The sequence below is a fragment of the Salvia hispanica genome, chromosome 1 (assembly GCF_023119035.1).
Source record: "Salvia hispanica cultivar TCC Black 2014 chromosome 1, UniMelb_Shisp_WGS_1.0, whole genome shotgun sequence".
Taxonomy (NCBI): domain Eukaryota; kingdom Viridiplantae; phylum Streptophyta; class Magnoliopsida; order Lamiales; family Lamiaceae; genus Salvia; species Salvia hispanica.
In genome coordinates, this window is record NC_062965.1 from 9,461,001 (window position 1) to 9,484,229 (window position 23,229).

General features: G+C 35.9%; 3 protein-coding genes and 1 non-coding gene across 13 annotated transcripts; 1 reads left to right on the top strand and 3 right to left on the bottom strand.

Annotated features, from left to right (window-relative positions):
* Window positions 1–432: 432 nt before the first annotated feature.
* LOC125202943 lies at window positions 433–534 on the bottom strand. Its single transcript, XR_007173270.1, has one exon. It is a non-coding gene; the product is annotated as a U6 spliceosomal RNA (small nuclear RNA).
* A 4,602-nt stretch (window positions 535–5,136) lies between these two features.
* Window positions 5,137–8,595, top strand: LOC125213583 (PI-PLC X domain-containing protein At5g67130-like). 6 transcript variants are annotated; one of them, XM_048114237.1, is made up of 9 exons: window positions 5,141–5,353; window positions 5,430–5,555; window positions 5,627–5,764; window positions 6,534–6,632; window positions 6,737–7,040; window positions 7,403–7,504; window positions 7,580–7,626; window positions 7,747–7,833; window positions 8,250–8,595. In XM_048114237.1, the coding sequence occupies exons 1-9, from the start codon at window positions 5,195–5,197 to the stop codon at window positions 8,409–8,411; spliced, it is 1,224 nt and encodes a 407-aa protein (XP_047970194.1). In that variant the 5' UTR covers window positions 5,141–5,194; the 3' UTR covers window positions 8,412–8,595. The 6 variants fall into 6 exon arrangements, with proteins under 6 accessions (XP_047970211.1, XP_047970194.1, XP_047970202.1 ...); XM_048114245.1 differs by having other exon boundaries at window positions 7,583–7,626; XM_048114254.1 differs by having other exon boundaries at window positions 5,137–5,353; window positions 7,403–7,626; window positions 7,747–7,930; window positions 8,250–8,381.
* A 2,297-nt stretch (window positions 8,596–10,892) lies between these two features.
* LOC125202776 lies at window positions 10,893–11,794 on the bottom strand. Its single transcript, XM_048101241.1, has one exon. It carries the CDS (start codon window positions 11,674–11,676, stop codon window positions 10,990–10,992), a length of 687 nt encoding a protein of 228 aa, XP_047957198.1. The 5' UTR covers window positions 11,677–11,794; the 3' UTR covers window positions 10,893–10,989.
* A 1,017-nt stretch (window positions 11,795–12,811) lies between these two features.
* On the bottom strand, window positions 12,812–20,120 carry LOC125201905 (nicotinate phosphoribosyltransferase 1). 5 transcript variants are annotated; one of them, XM_048100194.1, is made up of 15 exons: window positions 19,765–20,120; window positions 19,177–19,324; window positions 18,593–18,712; window positions 18,342–18,476; window positions 18,194–18,255; window positions 17,623–17,698; window positions 16,927–17,028; window positions 16,174–16,281; window positions 15,443–15,501; window positions 14,895–15,069; window positions 14,158–14,292; window positions 13,993–14,091; window positions 13,429–13,537; window positions 13,200–13,312; window positions 12,812–13,126 (listed from the first exon to the last, which is right to left on the bottom strand). In XM_048100194.1, the coding sequence occupies exons 1-15, from the start codon at window positions 19,884–19,886 to the stop codon at window positions 13,049–13,051; spliced, it is 1,641 nt and encodes a 546-aa protein (XP_047956151.1). In that variant the 5' UTR covers window positions 19,887–20,120; the 3' UTR covers window positions 12,812–13,048. The 5 variants fall into 5 exon arrangements, 4 of the variants coding, with proteins under 4 accessions (XP_047956151.1, XP_047956150.1, XP_047956152.1 ...); XM_048100193.1 differs by having other exon boundaries at window positions 16,174–16,290; XM_048100195.1 differs by lacking the exon at window positions 19,765–20,120 and adding an exon at window positions 19,417–19,744 and having other exon boundaries at window positions 16,174–16,290.
* Window positions 20,121–23,229: the final 3,109 nt, after the last annotated feature.

Consider the following 23,229-nt stretch of genomic DNA (forward strand, 5'->3'; position numbering starts at 1 on the left):
CGATTTCTCTCCTCCTTTTACTTGGGCTAGTTTTGGAGGTGTCAACATTTTCATGGTCTTTTTTTAGACTATTATTCTCTTCCTCTGAGTCCAATTTGGCTCGAATTTTAAGAAATAATTCATCCATCCTTAAAAAATAGATTAGTTTTATTATTTTGAACCGTTTACAAAATGGACCAAGTCTAAATATGTGAAGTTTTAGTCAATTACTTTCTCTGTCTCACTCAATATGTCCACATTCTTGAATGGCACGAGATTATTATGTGGAGTAAGTAAAGAAAAAAATAGTTGAATTAGAAGAGAGGAGGGAGTGATTTATTTCCAAATATAGAAAGTGAACATTTTAATTGAGACAAACTAAAAAGGAAAGATAGACATCTTGAAAGAGACAGAGAGAATAATAATTAGATAATTAACCACTAAAGGAACAGAGGGAGAGTAATATATTTATTAATTTATGCATGTTATATTGTGCACGAGTCATGTTAATCTTCTTTATATCGTTCCAATTTTATTGGATGTCCTCGAATGAACTTAACCACTAATAGTCTAATATATACCCAAGTTACTAATCAAATCTACATGAATACAATATTCAATCTTGACGGTATACAGTACCCAAATTCCCAACCAATAACATGATTTTTTTAAATTCGTTAATTAAGTACTGTAGTTGAAATACTTCTAGTTTTAAAGATAAAATATCAACTCATGCAACATCATCTACTAATTATAGTGGTTCTTCCTTTAGTTATGCATTTCTAGATAGAATAAAATACGTAAAAATGATATTAGAGTACAAAGTTAGCAAATGAATTTAATCATTATTTAAGTTTAAATTTAGTGAAAATGAGGCATAAATACAAGTTATATATTTTATTTTTAGCTTATAATATTATCAAAATATCTTTAATATACATAAAAAATTTAGAATCTCTAGTGATTTATAGACTGTTTCTCACGTATATCTACTTCTTTGTCCTTATAGGTTTGCAGGCATACGCGCTCTAGGTTTACCATAAAGGGCGCTTGACCTAGAGTTCGAAGCAACCAACAAACGAAGAATGATACAGAGAGGAATGACTCCTTAAGTTAGAAAAATCGTCCAAAACTTGTTCGACTCGTGGAGAGTCACAATCAAATTGGCAACAACTATTAGCTTCCGCATCTAGACAAAATCGAGTTATCTTGTAGTTCTAGCAACATATGGAGCTTATGAGAAGACAAATGGAGGACAGAGAAGAAAAGAAGATCCAGTTCGCAATATGTTTACCAATGAGAACCTTCCAGGCCCACCCATTGGCACAAGGATCAATGTCAACACGTTTAGCATCACAGTGTCTGAGGATCCCAATAGCTATTAGGTTTATAGGAGAAGCTCAATTTTAGATAAATTGTTTGATTTACATCTAAAGATGTATGAAACTACTAGCATGCTTGAAGAATCATAAACATGATCATACGTACATATATTTGATACAATGAACATATGCAATTAAAACATGTATTCAAATAATCAATCAAATTATGTATTATCACATAAAGCGTAATTCAATCACCACTTTACTTCAATCTTTGAACTTAATCTCGATCAAGTTCAGAGATTGAGAGAGAGAGAGAGAGAGTCAACGCTGAATAGTGAATAGCGTTAATTCTATTATTCTCTTCTTATGGCTTCTTGGCTTGTTCCCTTATACATTGAGTTGTATTTTGGGCCATATCACTATGGATGATTGGATTTTGGTCCTAGTTTAAACTTTCTAATTAAATTAAAATTTATTTAATTTAAGATCAAACTTAGATATTTTTGTCACCCACCAAAGGCATAATATTGATTTCTCGTCCAAACCAAAATTATGAGTAATTTGGATCTTCCTCTTTAATTACTTCATCCGTATCTAAAAGTATGAACTATTCCTTAATAGTATGTCCCTGATAAGTATGAACTTTTTAATTTCAAAATAGGGAAACAACACTTTACCCCTACACATCATTTTATATACAATATATACCATTACACTACACTACTAATGATGTGGAGCCCCTTCTCCATTAACACTACTTACACTACCATTTATCTCTCTCCTTTACTTTACCAATTATACATTAAAACTTGTGTTAAACCAAATGTTCCTACTTTTCAGGGACAGAGGGAGTATATCATTTCCTGTGTTGAAGATATAATTATTCATTAATTAATATTAAGTCTACTACCTGAATTTTATTAATTAATATCTTTTTTCCAATAGTGGTCCTCTTTAGGAATCCCTATTTATTATTCATAGAATAAATTCCATATTTGTCAGGTTTCTGAATTATAAAACTTCTTCTCAACACCTCTTGTAGATATAATCAAACCGGACTCTCCCAATACACGTGTCATTGCAATAACGTTACTAGCAACACTTAGATAATACTCCATCTGTCCCACAAGAATATGCATTCTTTCCTTTTTAGTCTGTCCCACAAGAATATGCACTTTCTAATTTTGGAAAGTCTTTTCTCTTTAATGAGGTAAGACCCATTTTCCATTAACTATACTTTAATTACTTTTTCTCTCTACATCTCTCGTACTTTATCAATTTACATTAAAATCCGTGTCGAATCAAAAGTGCATATTCTTTAGAGACGGAGGGAGTAATGGTTACTACCCAATCTACCAGGATTCTTGGGCAATGAAAGACCCTCACCATTTGATAAGTCAAAGTAGTTCTCAATTGATATTGTATGCTATATCAACAATGATTAAGAAACAATAAATTATCCACACCTCGTCTTTTTATTAATAGCACGAAAGACTTATCTCACCGTTAGGTCCATTCAGTGCTATACCACACCAACGTCGTTCAATTTCCAAGGTAAGGAAATTTTCGGACTGACGTCGCAACCTTTAGTGATAGGTGATCAAAGTCTATCTAGGTTGTAACAGTTTTCCTTTTGCAAGAACCAACAAGTTACCTACTGTGAACGTCACTTACAACTCGTCTACTATGCAGATGATTTAGACTTATTTTGTTTCCTATGTATTTAAATGTAAAACAAAATTGCAACATCTTATAAATACATAAGCAAAACAAATTGTAACAAAATACTACCTCCGTCCCACAATAAGTGTCACATTTTGTCATTTAGGTCCATCCCACAATAAGTCACATTTCACTTTTCCATAAATGGTAAGTAGACCCCACATTCCACCGTACAATTCTACTCACAATTTATTATAAAACTAATATATATAAGTGAGATCCATAATCCATTAACTTATTTAACCTACTTTTCTTTACATTTTTAAAACCCGTTCCCACACTAAATGTGACATTTAATGTGGGACGGAGGTAGTATTCATTTTAATAAATATGGTCAAAAATTGGGTGTAAGAGTTATTACATATACAAACATTTGAAATATGATTTTCAGAATACTTTAACAATCTCCCACTTATACTCAAAACAGCTTTCGAGTATACCAAAACTGCCCAAAATCCTTACTTATATTGGAAACGAGTCTATGTCAATCGAACACCAAATTCTTTCACATGATGCTCAAATTCCTTGATAGGAAGATCCTTTGTGAATGTATATGCCAAGTTGTTTTTCGGTTGCGATCTTGACCACTCCAATGTCATGTCTCTGCACTATATTGAAATTTCCTCGTGTTTACTTGCCTTATGGGTACATGGTTCCCTTGAGTTTGCCACAACACTAGAGTTATCACAATAGATAGTGATGCTCTTGGGCATACTCGGAATCACATTTAGATCAATTAGGGAGTTTCTAAACCATACTATTTCCTTTGTGGCTTCTGATACAACCACATATTCAGCTTCCATAGTCAAGTCAGTGTTTCTTCTTCAAAACTCTTCCATATGACGTCTCCACCTTTTAAGGTGAACACATAGCCAAAGGATCTCTTCGAATCCCGATCAGATTGATAATCTGAATTAGTATAACCCAAAGGATACATCTCAAATGCTTGGTACCTAGGGGTGTGCATTCGGGTTTTGGTTCGGTTTTTCGCCCAAACCGACCCGAACCCGAAAAACCGAATTTAGGCTAAAATTGAAACCGAACCGAACCGAAAAACCGAAAACCGAAAAACCGAAAACCGAACTTAAAAAACCGAACCAAACCGAAAAAATCGAAATTTCAAAACAAAACCGAAAAATAAAAAAAAAATAGTATATTTTAATATATCTAATTTATTTTATTTTATATATACTAATAGAATATAAATATATATAATATAAAATTAATATAATATATATAATATTTATTATATAAAAATATATTAGAAGAATATATATTATATATATGATATAATATACTAAATTAATAGGATAAAAATATATAATAATATATTTAAAATATAATTCGGTTTTTCGGTTTTTCGGTTTTTTTTTTTTCGCCCAAACCGAACCGAACCGAAAAACCGAAATTTTTGTATTTTTAAAACCGAACCGAACCGAAAAACTGAAAAAACTGAACCGAATTTCAAAATTTCGGTTTGGTTCGGTTCGGATATTCGGTTTTCGGTTATTTTGCTCACCCCTACTGGTACCTATAGAATACTCCTTCGTTCTTCTCATAGACTTGAGTATTTTCTTTAGCGCAGTCTAATGTCCTTGGATAGGATTTGACTAGTACCTTGCAATCATGCCAACGACAAAGCAAATATCGAGCCTCGTGCAAGACAAAAAAAAGCTAAAGAGACATGTTATGTAAATATAAATGCTTTAAAACTATTTTCTCTTTTATATTATGTTTTCAACTTAACCACTAAATATTTATTTTTTAATTTTTATTATAAAAATATTTGCTTCAATTAAAATGAGATGGAGGAAATATTCCGTCCATCCCTTAAAATATGTCATATTTCTTTTTTCATCTATTATATACAAATAGTCCATCCATTTATCATATCCGCATAATTTCAACTATTTTTTCTCATTCTCTCTTATTTTATTAATTATACATTAAAATTTATGTCAAATCTAAAATGACCTATTTCTATGGGTAGGAGGGATTAAAGAATACTTCTAATCATAAAAATTTAAGTTTATAAACCGAGAAAAGACGTCACTAAAGCAAGATAGAGAGAGACACGTCAATCATTTTTGGGAATAAAAATTCAGTGTCTCTCTCCTCTATTTCTGTGTATAAATCTGTGTGCTATTTTGAGGAAGTTCCAAAATCAAATGCAGGCATGCAAAAGTTGTTTGATCCTTCATTCTCGTCGTCACCTTTCTGAATCTATGCGCTTTCATCTTCTCTACTCTCAGGCCCTCAACTATGTCCCACTGAAGCTATTCTTCGTTGCAGCAGCTTTCCTCTTCACCTATTCTTCAACCCTCAAGGTCAATTTTATTTTCAATTTCTCAAAGGAAATCACATTTTTTCTTATTCTCATCTCCAATTCAAAATTCAACCTAGGTTGGGGAAACCTGTTCGAGCTCCACCAATAACTGCGAAGCCGGCTCATATTGCGGTACCTGCGCTGCCAACGGCAACACCAGGCCTCGCTGCACCCGCATTCAACCTATAAATCCTGTCACTAAAGTATGCACTTTCTGGTTATTTCTCTATCCTAGTTTTTTGTTGCATTATATTGATTCAATTGTGGATTGCAGGTTGGAGGCCTGCCTTTTAACAAATATTCATGGCTGACGACTCATAACTCGTATGCTCGGATTGGGCGGAAATCAGGCGTCGGTTCCGATCTCTTCGCACCGACTAATCAAGAGGATTCCGTTACCGATCAACTCAGAGTGTGTAATCACAATCAATATTTTTATCTCTTGTTGTTTCTATTTAGCTTTGGAGCTCTAGTTTAATTTGAATGAGGCATTGCTGTAATGCTGATTTGTCAGTTGATATGACTAAATGCGTGTATTCTGCTATGTTAGTTGCCGTTTCTTTGGTAGTTTTAACTATGCTTGATGGCTAGCCTGTTTCATTGATTAGCCAAAATTCAAGTTTGTGAGGTCAAAATGAAAGAGGTACTAGTTGCTAGTTTCCACTCGATTTTGTTCTGGATTAGAAACTAACTAGTAGGGTTTCTTATTGATATGGAGAAATGTATCTTTATATTCAAGGGCTGAAGCTGAATTTGGTAGTGTTCTTTGTTGAAATTCATAGTCATTGTAGGTCTTTGCCTACCTGATTTCTTGAAGGAAGAATGTTCGTGCAAGATCTCCATAGTTAGAAGTTATAGGATTTTCCAAAGTATAATTCATATGAGCCAATCTCGTTCATTTTCAGTCTTCTCTTTCTTTGAAAGGCTTGTGAGTACATTATGTATTAATTTTTTTCTTAAGCATATCTAGGCCTTTTAATCTTAACGAAATTAGTTGGAAGTCCGAACATTGAATAACTGTCAGTGCAGTAGTTATGAGCCAATGTTGATGAACAAATACTGCATCCTGAAACATGATTATAAGATGTAAATTAAACTCAATTACTTACTTTGCACATATTGATATTCATTTACAATAAAAGCAAGATTTTTGTTCACTATAAGTCGTGTGCATTTTGTAGAATGGCGTTCGAGGTCTAATGCTTGACATGTACGACTTCAACAATGATATCTGGTTGTGTCATTCGTTTGGGGGGAGGTGTTTAAATGTGACTGCATTTGTAAGTATGTCCGTGCTATGTATTTGGGTACTAATATGCTAATTGTGGTCTCTGTTACCATTTTTTATTTATTTACAAGTCGTTTTAATAAATTTCACCACCAGCAACCTGCTATTAATGTACTGAGAGAAATTCAAGTTTTTCTTCACAAAAACCCAACAGAAATTGTCACCATCTTCATTGAGGATTATGTGGTAACTCCACAAGGCCTGACAAGAGTGTTCAATGCATCTGGACTTAATCACTACTTGTTCCCACTCTCTCAAATGCCCAAAAATGGTGAAGATTGGCCAACAGTTCATGATATGGTAATGAAGAACCAAAGATTGGTAGTCTTCTCCTCTCAATCGTCCAAGGAGGCCTCTGAAATGGTTGCATTTGAATGGAATTATGTTGTGGAAAGTCAGTGTGAGTTTTACTACTAATCCCTCAAAATCAAACTTAGATATTCAGTTTCTATATTTGATCGAATCTATAGACTAACTATTATGCATGCGATTTCTCTCTTGTGTTCCATAAGCAACCTATTCTACTTGGACTTGATAGTTACTTGCTTAATATATTGAAAAAACATTAATGAGCTAATGAGTTCGTATAGCCAGTCTTGAAACTTAAGAACTTTACATGTATCATTTTACATAGTTGTTTCCATGAGTAAAATATCTTTTATTTTATTATCTGATAATGATTAGATATGCACAACTTTTTGAAGAAAAAGATTGTTTACTTTTATTTAATACAGAGACTATACTGAGATATGATTTTTGCAGATGGGAATAATGGGATGATTGTTGGTTCTTGCCCCAATCGTGGAGAATCTTCTCCCATGAGTGCATCTTCAAGATCTCTGATTTTGATGAATCACTTTCCAAGTAATCCTAATGCATCGCAAGTTTGTGTGGATAACTCTGCTAATCTTCTCAACTTAATGAGGACTTGTTATATAGCAGCAGGAAATCGATGGCCAAATTTCATTGCAGTTGATTTCTATAGAGTATGTGCCAATGTTGTCTCAAAGGGGTCCACTTACTAAAATATTTTGGCCTAAAAAATGTTACGTGTATTTGGATATTATGTGGGCTTTTGACTTAAGTTATTTATTCTCTTGTTGCAGAGGAGCGATGGAGGAGGAGCCCCCGAAGCTGTTGATAAGGCGAATGGGCACTTAACCTGTGGTTGTGATAGCGTTGCTTATTGCAGAGTACATTCTCAAACAAAATATCTACAATTTTCACCCCCTCCCCCTTCACGGAATCAATGAATTATTTGCATCTCATCAACCAATATTCATGTTTTAGGTTGTTACCTTTTTTCCTTGCACCTTTTGGATGTTTGTCCTTTCGGACATCTTCTCTTGCATGTGTTGAACACAATTTCATGTCAGTGTTATTCCTTAAAATTCCTCTCATGGAATTAGGGATCTGTATGTTAAGATAGAAATACATTTTATAAACAGTCATAAGCTATCAAACTTCACATTGGCGCCTCATAATCAACTAGCTAATAGCTCAAAAGGAAATGAACGCCCAACCCTAACTAAAAGTGAAGAAGCCCTTACATTGAATACGCATATCGACCGTTTATATACTAATGAAACTTGTGTATGATACATTGCAGGCAAACACAACGTTTGGCAAGTGCGATGTACCTTTACTTGCACCTCCACCGCCATCTCAGCTACTGCCTTCAACTCTAGCTCAAGCACCTATCAACAATTCTCATAGTAACAGGCCTCTCATTTCGATTATCTTAGTTGCACTTCTCCTGCTCTGTCTCTGACCTATTATACATACTCTGTGCAAGCTTGAGAGTACAATTTGTGGGTATAAAGGTTGAGAAAGCATCACTAAAACATGCAAGTTTCCCATTTGTGCACATGAAATGGTTTCGACTACTGTATATTGTAACGTAGACATTTACATCAAATTTGACAATGAGAATAGAAGCTTCTTTTCCACACTTATTTTGATGTTCCAATTGCCGTAGATAAAGAAATTTGGTAGCTTTATCCTAGATTCCCAAAGTGTTATGTATGTTATAAGTAGTCTCGGATTTTTTTCCTTGTTTATGATGGAAATTAGTTCAATTTTGTGTAGTGGTAGCTTTGTCGGAAGGAATATGTTGCAATACATTTTGAGTAGAGAGAATAACAACTCATTGCCAGCTGTTGTAGGAGCAAGTAGTTACAAAGAGGTTGAGCCTCCCTCCGGACCTTATTAGAAGTTCCATTTTTTATTGGCACGGATTTTATAAAATTGTTTGAGTTTGTAACTAAAAGTGGTAGAAAGAGTTAGTGGAGTATGGATCCTACTTTAAAATATTGATTTTATAATTAAATGTGAGTGGAGTGAGATTAGTAGAATGCGGAGTCCATTTGCCAAGAATAGTAAAGTGAAATGGAACTTCTAATGCGGACCGGATGAAAATGGAAATATGAGACTTATAATGGGGACTGGGGACCGGAGGGACTATTGTATACGGCTCGACTCTGCGATAGATAGTTATCGTTGTTTTAGAATTGTATCTGAGAGATTTGGTTCAGTAGTTCATGTCTTGTAATCTTCCATTGTTATCATCTTCCATTCCTATCCTATACACCATTCGTGTATTAGTTCACGTTTCAGCACTATCTATACATTTCCTATTCTTCATTATGTTTTCCCTATGTCTGCAAATTCTATCTCCAACAATGGTGGAGAATTCCATCGATCAACATCCTTCGAAGTTTGAAGATGCAACTGGGGTTTAACTCAGAAAAATGTTGAGTGGTATCAGAGCTGTTGATCATCGGAAGGGGAAGGCGGCTAATCCTCGAAGACGGCAGTGAGGGAGGATTGTGTGGATGGGGAAGAACGATGGTTAAATTGGAGAAGATAACATCCTTCCATGAAGTCTATTGGAAACAAGCAATGCTTCTCATTAAGCAAGAGGCACAATGGCAATGTCGGATGCTAAATTCGATGAGCTAAAGAAGTTAATTCAAAGCCTACGCTAGCCGAACGAAGGTCGATCGATGACAACAATGGATGCTAGTTCCGGAAGCCGTGAATCACATGTCAGAGAAGGAGAGACACGTAACACTATTCACAATCCTTTGGAGGTGGTAGTGAATGTCCATCTGTTAGAGAGTGAAATGGCGTGCTAAATTTATGTTTTGTGTTGCTTAATTTAAATACTTCCGTACAAAATGTACTTCCAAAAATTGGGTTACCATCCGATATAATTTTCTATAGGAAATAATGGTGTTTAATGACCATGTTAACAAATAAAGAGGCCACTCAAGGCTCATCGAATTTTGTTGGAAGCGCCCCAAAGTGTGCATAAATTGTTAGTCGATCGACCGCGACCATAATAGCGGTGAAGCCTCGTGAGGGAGAGTGGAAGGCCTGTGATAGCCCATTATAGTCTTCTCACATACTCTATTTGGGATCGGAAGAGGTTGTAACTCATATTTTAAGTTGAGTACTTTTGGTAGCTTGACATTTTGTACATGTTGCAACAAACTCCTAACATCTTTGTGCATGCCAACCCAAAAAAAAAAATTGCTGCTAACCCTCGGAAGGTTCGGTCGACGCAAGGATGCTCGGTCGTGGGTGCGCTTTGATATTCTTGGGGCACGGTTGTGTGTGTAGGTAACGTACAATGGATAATGGTGTGCCGGTTATAGTATAAGTTCTCGTCTGTCACTGAGATCTATGGTGGATTCTTTCTCGTAGCCACAACGGCGTGAAGCTCGCATAGGTCGGGTATCATGTCGTTCTCAGCATGCATAGAGTCAATTTAGCATGGGGCTAGTTGAGCGAGTATCGCGAGCATGGTGCCCTCGGTCATCTCATTTGAGTCTCTGCAAGAGACTATGGCAACGAATCTATCTGATGCACCCGTTTTGTATCCAATCTAAACTTTAAACCATTAATTTTCAGATATAAAATTGTTGGTCCGGTGTTTGGAGAAAATCCTTCGGGTCCTTTGGTTGCTATTAATCACAAAAGGACCTTTGTATTTTCAGAATCTTAATTTTCTAAGAGCATCCACAATGGATACCCTAGTGGAAGCCCTAGTGAGAGCCCTAGTGATTGCCACGTCAGCATGCCCTATCTTTCTGCAATGGTGGAGCCCTAGTGCATGCCCTATCTCTTATCCACTTTTCATTTCAATTTTAAATCATTGTTTTTTTAATTTGTTTTTAATTACTATAAAATATCAAAATATATTATTTCAAACACCACAAATGCTGAAAAAAAAAAAAAAAAAAAAAAAACTACATTACTTAATAGAAAAGTGGAACTACATCATACTTAGATTAAAAAAAAAAACTACATTAAAACTAAAATACTAAAAAAAAGAAAAAACCAAACTAGTCATCTAAATTCAACCTCTGCGCCAAATTCTTGATCATATTCTTAGTCCTCTGTCGGGCTTCCGGATCGGTTTCTTCACGAAGGCTGTTTTGGGCGTCAAGTATAAACCTATACTCAACCACCTCGCGATAACCTCCGAACTCCTCGATCGCCCTGTCCATGAGCTGAACAGATGGAGCAGGCGCAGCCTGCGGGGGGGCCGCTGATCCAGACGCGCCCGCCTTCGCCTTCCCTTTGGCCTGGGCTTTGGCAGCCTTGGTACCAATGGGACGTCTAAAAGTAGACGTAGGCGTGCCGGAACTCCCTTCCGGCTCAGCGTTCAGATCCACAGGAGATGGGCCGCTGCTCGTGTAATCGCCAGCGGCGGTGTTCTTCGTCCGCTTCGGAGCCGAGGATCCAACCGGTATCCCTCCGTTGAACTTCCCCTTGTCCTTCAAGATCAGCCAAACATTGTACAGCTTGAACTGCCCGAACTGTTGTTGGTACTCGGACAACGACTTGTTGAGGACATCCTCCATGCTCTCACCGCTAGCTCTTCCGTCCCTGTTCCTGTTGTAGATATAGCAGAAGTTGTTGACGTGGAGCTTGATCCGATCCCAACACTTGCGCAGCTGAACCTTGGTCCGCTTGAACGCCCACTTCGGTTTCACCTCGTTGTAGCGTTCCTCAATGCGATCCCACATCCTGGCCGAAGTCTGGTTGTTGGAGGCTATCGAATCCTCCGATACATCGACCCAACACTGAGCCACCTTCAGGTACTCATCCAACTCGTAGTCAGTACGCCCTGTTGCGTACTCCTCGTTCGGCTCGTCGTGTGGGAGTAGGACTGGAACCGATGGCGCCTTTTCTTTCCGCGCCATCTTCTTCTTCCCTTTCTTCGGCGGCGGCCGCACAGGGGCAGGAGGTTGCCCACAACTAGGCTCCATATCCTCAACCCGTTACTCCTCGGTGCCGAAGAACGGATCAAACTCAGAGTCGGAGATGAAAGTGGATCCTACAGATCCAGGCGTCTCAACCCGGTAGTCTTCGTGGCCGGGCCACCGGGCGCCGCGGCCGCCGCTTCCTCCTCCAAACATCGGCATATCGTCGTCGACATTATTCGGGCTCGGGTATTGACTCAGATCCATTGTTGAAAGTGTGGATATTGAGAGAATATAGAAGAGAAAGTGAAGGGTTTGGTGTGTGAAAAGTGAAGAAAATGGAGTATTTATAGTGGTTTAAATTAGGGTTAAATAATTAAAAAAAAAAATATGGCTCGGGCTCGGGCTCGGGCGCGCCTCTGCAATGGGCGCCCGAGCTCACGCCCGATCGATCGGGCTCGGGATCGGTCGCGACCTAACTATCGGTCGCGCTCGGGCGTGACCGAGGGCTGCAATGGATGCCCGACCACGCCCGAGCCCGATCTTGGCCGATCGGGCGCGCGATCGGACATCCATTGTGGATGCTCTAAATGAACTAATCAAAGTCTAAAACGACCTAAATATAACCTTCGTATTATGTAAGAATGACCTCCGTGTTTTTAAAATCTAAATTTTCTAAATGAACTATAATGCTCTTCAAATGACTTTGTTTTCCGATATTGAAAATTTATCTAGTGTTGAGATTTGATCTCTATTCATGCACTAAAGGGATGGTGGCCTATAACAATACCTATTGTGATTTAAAAAAACAACTAATTCCTATTGCATAACCTGATAACCTAACGTGGATGTCATTTTTAGACAATAGGAATGTTATTTTTAGATTGCCCGAATCTATAAAAATTGTTATCTAACATTAATCCAAGAGAGATAAGGAGAGAAGGAATAAACACACCTGTGCAAGTGCAAATCAACCAATTTTATTGAGGAATTTGATTTGTTCATACCGACAGGAAGATAAAGAATATGCATCATGTGCATGCCCCAATGTGAGTTTACAAATTTGCAACTTCTGCTGCAGCAATTACAACACAATACCAGATTTACATACATACAAAAATGAAAGAAAGGCACAGCAGATTCCATTTCCCACTTTGTGAATGTAAAAATATGGTGACTTGAGGCATTGCAATAATCATTGCAACTCTCCCACGGGCGCTTCGTTCAGCCACAGGAAATGTATGAAGTCATATAGTTTTGCACTCACACTAACCTGCAACAGTAATACAACGTCACGACTACCATCTTCAAGTGCACGTTAAGCTGTGTACTTGAGCTAGATGTACCTTGTATGGTGTCGGGTTCAACCTCCTCATGTGATCGGATCGCATTTGGCCTAGTTGGTTGATGCAACGTTCTCTAATTGCGTTAAGAGGCAGTAATTCTTCTCTATATATTCCTGCATGCGTTGTGTTCATGTGACCCAAGTCAATATGATGAAATTTTCCCATATAACATCAAGATTTGATGGATGTATAAGCATGTTCGAGATTTTAGAAACCAAAAAAAAAGCACCTGATCTACCAGGCCAAAAACACTTCAACAGCTCCTCTACACGCTGTGGAACCACGTATGCTCTCTTGGATTCATTGAATGGATGACGACACAATATCCGTACACCCACCTATTACAGCATGAAATCCACATGATGAGGAGCTACACTGACAGAATAGGCACTTGTTATCAATCATCCAGTGGTGATCACGACGAGCAGTAGAAAGAAACACTAGTGGAATGTGTATGTTATGCACATAATCAACTTCATTCAGTGTTATTATCTTTAGTCTTTACCAAGGCGTGGTAGACTGGTAGGTTCACTGTACTATGTTGGAAAAACATTCGCTTACTGGTATAATCTGACTTAAAAGACTTCTCTCAAGATGCTGAATTCCAAATTTTCTCTAGGACAGTTATGCATACTAAATCTGTTCCACTACTAGGATATGTTTGGATGAAGTAAATCCTGACCGCCCAAAATTGTCATGGCTGAATATATCAGCAATGTTCATCAGAGAGTAACAGGAAAACAATCCAGAACTCTAGGGAGAATTATCATTAAGAAATAAGAAAATATAGAACCTTCGGGGGCGGTTCATTTTCCCCAGTCATAATGTCCACAAGAGGATAGCCTTCCTTCCCATATAATCTGTAGCACCTCTTTTTGCATGGAATAGAGACCTGAGATGAAACCCCAGTGAGTCTCCCAAAGTAGTGAAAGTGCAACATCATGAGAATTCATCAAACCTTTGAAACATCTTCAGAGAGCTTGATGCGAGGCTGGTTGTTTATTTCAACCAACTTGAATACAACACCAAGGGCAGGTTGAGCGTAGCATGTTACCAAATGAGTTCCGATTCCAAACGCATCAATTTCATGACCCTGAGCATATGAAGTTAACAATGAAAAAGATATAACTCCTCAACAACATAGCAATAATATAAATTACAATGAATAAACACGACAGAGAGCAATAAGACAGATTAACAATCATTGAATAAGAAAGAAACCAATATAGAACAATGGTAAATTTAACAATTTGTCATTTCCCAGCTCTTAAAATTACCTAATCCAGCTTGACTTTGCCATTCTTGCATCATGATGAAAGGGCATGGTTTAAGAATTTGTAGATTATGCCTAGAGATCAAACTATATATAGGCTACTTGGTTCTTCTTTAGTTGATTTAGGAAAAGGACAAGTTTCTTGGATACATTTCAAAATTTAACATGAAATCCGTTTGTTTGCTTCATTGTGAAGCACATATAAACCCAGAAGGGAAGTACTGTACTCATACGGCCATGTTATAAAAGTAATGCTGAATTTTTTTTCTTGGTGGACATAAATAAAGTGACAAAGTAGATATCAGCTCCATGTGAAAATATTACTGATCAAATAAACATATGCTTCTATTAGAGAAAGGCGCAATGGTAGAATGACCATCCATCTAAAACATGCATATAATCCTTTTCATGCAGACACCTACCTGTTTATTTAAGGCATCCAAAGTTTCTTCATTGAGATCGTTGCTTGCTGTAATGCCTGTCTTCCCAAAATCAGTGACCTTGAACTCCTTCTCTATAGCCTGAAAGAATTTCCTACTTTCACATGACAGGTAGGCAAGATCTCCGGAATCCAATCTAACACCTAATGCCTTATAACTGCAAAAAGGGCATTTATTAAGTATGGAATTAAATGCAAATATTGATTGGAGGCTTCGATAGAAAAACTGGAAGACCACTTTAAACCATCTTTTGGACACGGTCAAGGTGTGGTCATGTGGCTTAGAATTTATAAATATGCCACAAGAACAAAAGGTAGAAAATATGCGAGAAAGATGTGAAATTTCTGATAATTTCTGACTACGAAAATATAGACAGAAAAAATACTTAATCGTTTGGATAACTAAGAGTCTCCCTACTGTAAACCTACAAATAGGGAAATTGTTACTTTAGGATGTTAACCCTACAAGATAGCGGACACATGATTCATAAAATCCAAGTACTAAGTCAGGTATGCATCTCTTAAACTTACCCTAAGTCATATAGAGCTAGAGCAACTGCACAGAAATTAGGAATGCCACTTCGCATAACCTGTTCAGATAAGTTACAATAGCCAACATTATGAATTGGGGAAACAGGGTGGAACCAAATACCACATCATTTATAAGCATGTTCACTGTATAAGAGCCCAAGACCAAGGAAAGTACATGTGTTAATTTATTTCATAATAAATGATAGATCTACGGGGGAACAATTTAGATGAAGTAGTGAAATTGAATCATTGGAATGGAAGTTCAATGAATGCACAATTAAACCACCCATAAAAAATAACCGCAACAAATCACTTTGAATAACTGCAGAAGTAGCCAATCAGATTCCAAAAGATTCGACATGCAGTTCGAACTTTGAAGAGTTTGGTGGATTACAATAATTCCCTCTTCACTAGAGGTTAACAATAATTATGACAATAACCATAGAATCCCATATACTGTACAATACACTAGCAGAATAAAACATAGTAGTATAATAATTACATAGGTTGAGAGGCATTTCTTCCAACAGCATCATAATTCATAACTACTGAAAAGCTATCATTCTATACGAACAACCTGAAGATTAATTATGTAGCTTTAACAAACTGAAGTATTACTCAACACAAACATTATACGCCATGCGAAAAATCAAAGAACAAGCATATAAACCCGTCCTACTGGACAGGAAGCATTGACAAAATCTGATGGACAAGTAAAAGTTTTGACTTACATCATAAGTGTCCACAAGAGCCAAAAAATTCTTCGGGAACGCAAGGGCATATGAGATAAAAGCAACTAATTCACTTTGATTAGTTTCACCAAAAATCCCACCTAATAACTGCGAGCGCTGAACAGAGGAGAGTGTGAATCAATGAGCAAAAAAAATGCTAAAAAATAATCTCAAAATGTTTAAAACTAAATGCACATAAGGCTATGACTTTGAGGACCACAAAGACATCATAACCTTCTTTCTCAAACTCCACCATATCAACCGACCTAAAGGATCACAACAACCAGATACCAAAATATATCCAAAGTTTGAGAAGAAAAGGTGAATGATGACAAATTCATCTACATGCATTAAATGTAAAAATTAATCCCTAATACTGTTGGGCTAGCACTTAAATTTGACCTATTTAAAATCAGCTTCTTTGTTGCCACAACATCGTAAAACCAGCAATGCACCTCACCAAAAGATAAATCAAGACATGTAGTTTCTTCCATATCAAGGTTATGCAACTTCTATGCTAGTTTTTTTATAGTTATGGAAGTTTCTCTAAGAGGTAAAACTTTGAAATACAAAAATCAAATACACATTTTAAGTTCAATGTAATAATATTTGATGGTAAAACGTAGTAAATATGAATTTTTGAAGACAATTTAGGGTCTTGAGTCAAGGGAAAGACAAGAAGAATATAAAAGCAAAAGTTAGTGAGATATAGCTCAAAAATATGTTAAAACTAAGCATAGTTTCATTATATACCTCTAATTTGATTAACCATGCCTGCACCAAACCGACAAAGTCCTCACAAACATTTGAACCATCAGAATTCTTGAGTGATTTCTCAGTGATCTCATCAGAACTCTGCACATATCACCTTACAATTAGACAACCTAAAGAATTTGGGAGTATATTCTAAACAAATTTTAAAAACTAATGGTAAATGATGCTGCAGTTTCAAGAAGAAAATAATTTTTTTGATGCAGAGATTTTAAAAGCAAATATGGCTAGCAGGCCATAAACTTATTTTCTTCATTACTTCTCTCTCACTTCTCTCACATAGTCTCTCTCTTTCATAAGTTTTCTGAGTTGGGGTGTCTTTACTTTCTTAAAACTTCTGTGAAAACATGGATTAAAGGTTCTTTCAATAATCATCACCATAAGATCCTACCGGGAAAAGCAACAACACCTAATGTACATAGAAAGGTTCCATTAAAAGTATTAGTTCCAGAGAGAAAGGAAATCCAGAAGGCATGAAAGGAAGATGCATATCATGTAAACCTTTTATAATCATATAAAAATCTCAGAGGTGTCTGTAAAAAATCTGTTTACAGAATGCAAACAAGATTAACTAAACAGTAGTAACAGGTAAATTCAAACCAGACTTTAGAAGAAAGTATATTACGAATTGCTAAGGACAATATATAACATACACAGGTGCTTATTGTTTGTACCTACCATAAATGAGCTGACAAAGGCATGGGAATGAGTTCCACGGAGTGGTATTCCAAATAATTTTCCAGCAGCAACATTGCTGTCAGCACCCAATAGACAAGACAGATAAAAATGAGAAAATATATTGTCCTCCAAACACGACAGTAAATTGAGATCTTTTCAACCCCAAGTAGTGGGATTGACGCTTTATTGTTGTCAGTTGTAACATTGAACCACAATTTGGGTTGGTGGTACTGGAGAATAAGCATGAGACATTTATATTCCCCCCCCCCCCCCCCCCTTTCCTCTCTCAGGGTATGATTGATTCATTTTTATCGAACTAAAAGTACATTTAAGGAATGGTTCCTCAACAAATGATTCCCATCCCGTGTTCCCTTTACCACCATATAAAAAATACCCCCACCCAGGTCTTTTTTTTGTACATTAACTATTTTTGGCTTTGAAGAATATATAAGATATTAATTTGAATACCGTATGCATTTTAAAGACCTAAAAATCTTACTGTTTCATCATATTTGCATATACCATCAATGGCGAGAACTAAAGGGTTTAAGTTTGTTTTATCGTAAATCACCTGGTAGCATCGAATCCACCCATGTAACAATACTTTGATGCCCCAATACCCCCATCAGGTCCCTGCATAAATAAGAGGCAGGCAACAAATTGATGCTCTCTACAAAGATCAGTACTTCAAAATGAACGAGAGCAGCAATTTATATAACCTGGGCCCGCCGCAGCCCAAATTCTAAAAGAAGTTTGGATTTTCCAGCAACAAAACGATGCCTTGCCGCATTAGTAGCAACCAATGATGCATAATTAATAAGATTGACAAGTGGTGTTTCAAGCAATTGAACCACCTTCAAAGACAATGACAACAACAATGAGTAATACAATAAAGGTGATGAATTATTAACTAACTAAAAGAATGCACAACATGAATGACTTTGTATAAGTACACTAAGTTGGTACTTACAGCTACTGGCCCTTCAATCCTCATCAATGGTATCTTTGGAAACACAACAGATCCCTCAGAGATTGCATGTATCTCCACATCAGAACAATCAATTTGCCGAAGGTAGTCATAGAAGCCAATCTAAAGTGAAACATCAATAAGCCCAACTTTTGTAGACAACAGAATGACATCTTCTGGGTGCAAAAGTTCAGCTCATAAATTTTTGTTTTTCATAAAAAACGCCTCATCTAATTTACCTATCCATTCCATTTTTGTTAACTACTAATAATTTGTGAAGCTGCAGCATAATTTCCTAAAAAGACCAAGGACTTGGGAGAGATCTTCAAATAATGCTCAAAGCAAGTGTACATGTAGTTCTTCTGTTGTGAATAAAGCTGCTCAGCTAACTGATCTGTCATATAATGATTATCTTTCTGTAGCTATAATTGTAAGTTTGTAACCAAAATCAATTTAAAATTTAGAGTTCCGGAAAAATTGAAAAGTTCAAGGATTGACATAAGAAAGATGTGACCTTTAAATATAAAACACAATTCAGTAGACCATTTAAACATATTTGAAATGTGAGGTAAGACGATAGATCGAACCTCGCAGGATGAGGGTAAAGAGGCCTGTATGAAAGAAATTTCATCTTCTGTAAATCTAAAGTTAGCAATTAACTTTATACACTCTTCTAGGCCAGCAAAAACTGTGTATTCCCCACCAAAAGGGTTCCTCCGGAAGTACAAGTCAAACCTAAAAAGAACATAATATCAATACTCAGACAGGGTAAAGGTTCCCTTCATAATCTTCATGGGCGAAAAACAGCATATCTTGTAATGCCTAACCTAGTAGCACCAATCCTATCTGAGCTTTCGGGATAAGTTGTTGTATTGATTAATAGACATGACAAAAAAAGATCATTTAACATGATGTAGCCCAACACATGAGCTTGTGCGTATCCTAGTTGCTGTTAACTGAAACGTGCATCTTTTTGTTTTCAAATCTAACCAAATATGGATAAATCCATTATATCGCCATCATTGATCTTTTGAAGACAAAACAATTTTGCAAAAAGTGCATATTCATCGGAAACTCTAAGTTAAGCAGAGTGATGAAAATAATGAGAAAATCCCAAATGTATGTTGATAGCAGAAATGCAGTAGAGAGAATCGAAAATTGAATTAAAGAGATACACAGCGCGGTCGTTGTGCTTGGCGGATTTCCAGTAAGCATAGGCCATGGTGAACTGGTAGAGATCAGTGAGGAGAGGAGTGACCATGGGATTGGTGGGGCCATCAATCGCGGCGGCGGCCATTGAATCGTATTGGAGAAAGGTTAATTGGTTGAGGTATATGTGCAGAGAGGGTATATGCGCTGCTGCTAGTCGTTACAAACGATGAGCTGAGGCGGCACACAACAAGCACACTCTTGGAGAGAGAAAAGCAATGTGAAATAGTGAGCGGTTGGTTGGTTGGTTGGTTTGTGGTGGGAGATGATCGATACACACACAACTCAATACAACACAATGGGCCACTTTATACATGCTCCATATTCTTGTGCTCAATTTGAATAGCTTTGTGGAGCACATATATATAGTGGCATGATGTGCCTAAACCCATCATTATCAATACATATTTCCTCCACTTATTTATTAATAAAATTTTAATTTCACCATTTCAATTCATCTTCAAGTAACAGTCCATTTAATTTTTACTATAAATTATACTCATCCATCTCTATAAAAAGCATAAACATTTGCTTCAGTACGATAAGTAAAAGAGATATAACAGATAATATAATAGTGTTAGTGGAGAGTCTGCTTTACACCATAGTAATGGAGACATTTCGTTTTGAGCACTCATTTTGAAAAAATAATATACTTCCTCCGTCCCGGATAATTTGGGTCATTTTGATCGGACACGGATTTTAAGAATTGTAATGAAAAGTGAGTTGAAAAAGTTAGTGGGATGTGGGTCCTACTTTTATATATTAGTTTTATAATAAAATGTGAGTAGGAATGAGTTTGTGGAATATGGGGTCCACTACCAAAAATGGTAAAAGTGAAGTGGGACAAATTATATGGGACGGACCGAAATGGAAAATTGGGACGAATTATCTGGGACGGAGGGAGTAATAAATAGTTAAAGTGGAGAAAGAATAAAGTAAGAGAGAGAATATTGCAGATAAGACTTTTCACTACATTATTTTCCCTCTTACTTCACTCTCTCTCCACTTTAACTGTTTATTATCATTTTCTCAAAACGAGAGTTCAAAATGAAACGCCTCTATTACTGTGGAACGGATGGAGTACTAAAATAACGAGTAAGGTTATTGTGTTGTTTAACTATTCCAAAATTAGAAAGTTTATATTTTCGGGGAACGGACTAATAAGAAAATAGTTTATAATTTCAGAGATGATGGGAGTATAAACGAGTCATATATTTTCATTAATTCATTTTAGTTATTTTTATAATAAACCAATATAGATTTAAGAAATGATGTAATCCACTAATTTTTCTTAACTAACATTTCTTCATAATTCTTAAAACTAGTAACAATAAATAGAAATCTTAATCGTGAAAGTATGGGGTATTTGTTATCCTTTTAAGTCATAAAGTAATATATGAATTAATCTTAAATAGGTTACAATAATTTGTTATCTGCATCGTTCAAATTATGAACATTTAGAGCATCCGCAGCGGTGTCCCGTCCATCCGTGCCAGCGGCAGGGACACCGCTCGTTTTTAAATAAAAAAAATATTTTCCTACTTCCCAATAAATTATATTCATTTTCTAAACACTTTTAATTTATTTTTCAATTTTTTTCCCCCAAAATTCACATTTTCATCTATAAATACTTTCACTTCCACATTAAAAATTATGTAATTTTTAATTTGTAGGATTTTAATTATGTAATTTTTAATTTTTAGGATTTTAATTATGTATTTTTATTTTTTAGGATTTTAATTATATAATTTTTATTTTTTAATGTATTTTTATAGTGTAGAAATATTTTTAGTAATTGAAGTATTTAAATTGAATAATAGAATGATGGGACCCTTGAGCTTGTCATTGCGGAAGAGCACGGATGTGGGTGTTATGCTCTTGCCTAAAAACAAGGAGTAAAAGTGAGTCCGGGTTCACCTCCATGCTTTTATTTAAGAGCACGGATGGGGATGCTCTTAATAAAATGGTTGTTGGTCGTTAATATCACAAGTTATAAGAGAATTTTGAACTTTTCCACAGACATAAAATTTGATCGTAAAATTTATGAACTTTCATCGTATTTGAAATTTCCTACAATTATGTTATTGGAAATATTTAATCATGCGTGGACTTTGTCGATTCATAGATGACCAATATTGAATCCTATCTTATCAAGTGAGATACAAAAATTCAAAGAAGAATTGAAGATACTACATGGACATTGTGCACTCAAATTTAATGTGTGCGCGCGAATAAGGAGTTTTATTTAAGAATATGAAAAAAAAATGTCGGTTACGGTATAATCACAATGTATGAAAAAATTATGCTGTTTACGGCTATTTGTAAAGACATCTATTCTTTTCTTGTGCAATTAGTCACCTAGACTATTCGACGAGCCACGTGTACTTTCGATTTCGATAGAGTCATCAATTGTATATGAAACTCTAAGGATCAAAGTCCACAATTATTACAAAGTTTTAAATCGTGGACTCCATCTATTACTAATTGGTTTTAAAATGAAATTTTATGAATTTCTATCATAATAGTTATATTGCGGTTTACACCTATTACTAATTGGTTTTAAAATGAAATCTTATGAATTTCTATGATAGTAGCTGTATTGCGGTTTGCAGTATAAGATTGTAAATCATACCATTTGGGTTCCTATTTAATTAATACTCCTACTATATTTTTTATGTTTAAAATAGAAACAATAATTAATTACTTTGACACTGCCTATGGATTCTAAAAACTTATGAACAAGTGGTTCAATTTAAAAACAAAATTTATTATTCATGGAATATTTCAATCGTCCGAGATTCTGAATAATAAAATATTTTCTTTAACTCATCTTTGGGATATTATCAAACTGGGACTCCGACACACAATTCAGTGCAATAATAATGCTAGCATCTCCAGATATTAATGACGACCCAAAGCATAGTTTACTAGGTTGCGAAAAATGTGAGTCTATTGATAAGTCAACTAACGTATGCTCAATTTTATGTAAACAGATGGATAAATACTACTTTGTGTTTATGTATATCAATGATATTCCACACTGGTGTTGTTAGTTTCCATAAGTAAGAAAAACTTTCGGACTAACAACACTCCATGTTTTCACGATAAGTAAAGAAACCAACTGAACCACCTACTGTGAAGACACGTTCCACTATTCAGTCCACAATGTAGAAGACTTAGACTGATTATTACTTAAATATGTTACTCCCTTCATCTCCCATTAAGTCTCCATTTTCTTTAACCCACGGGTGTAACACCTCGTATGTCGGCCGAATCGGTGATGTCACAAAAGAGGCGCCATCAAGTATGACAATTTAAAATTTCATATTTTTGAACCATTTGAAACTCAAATATTTAAAACATTAAATTTTACAAACACATCAGAAGTTATTTACTATAAAACACTACAAAAAAATGTCAGTTTATCGACG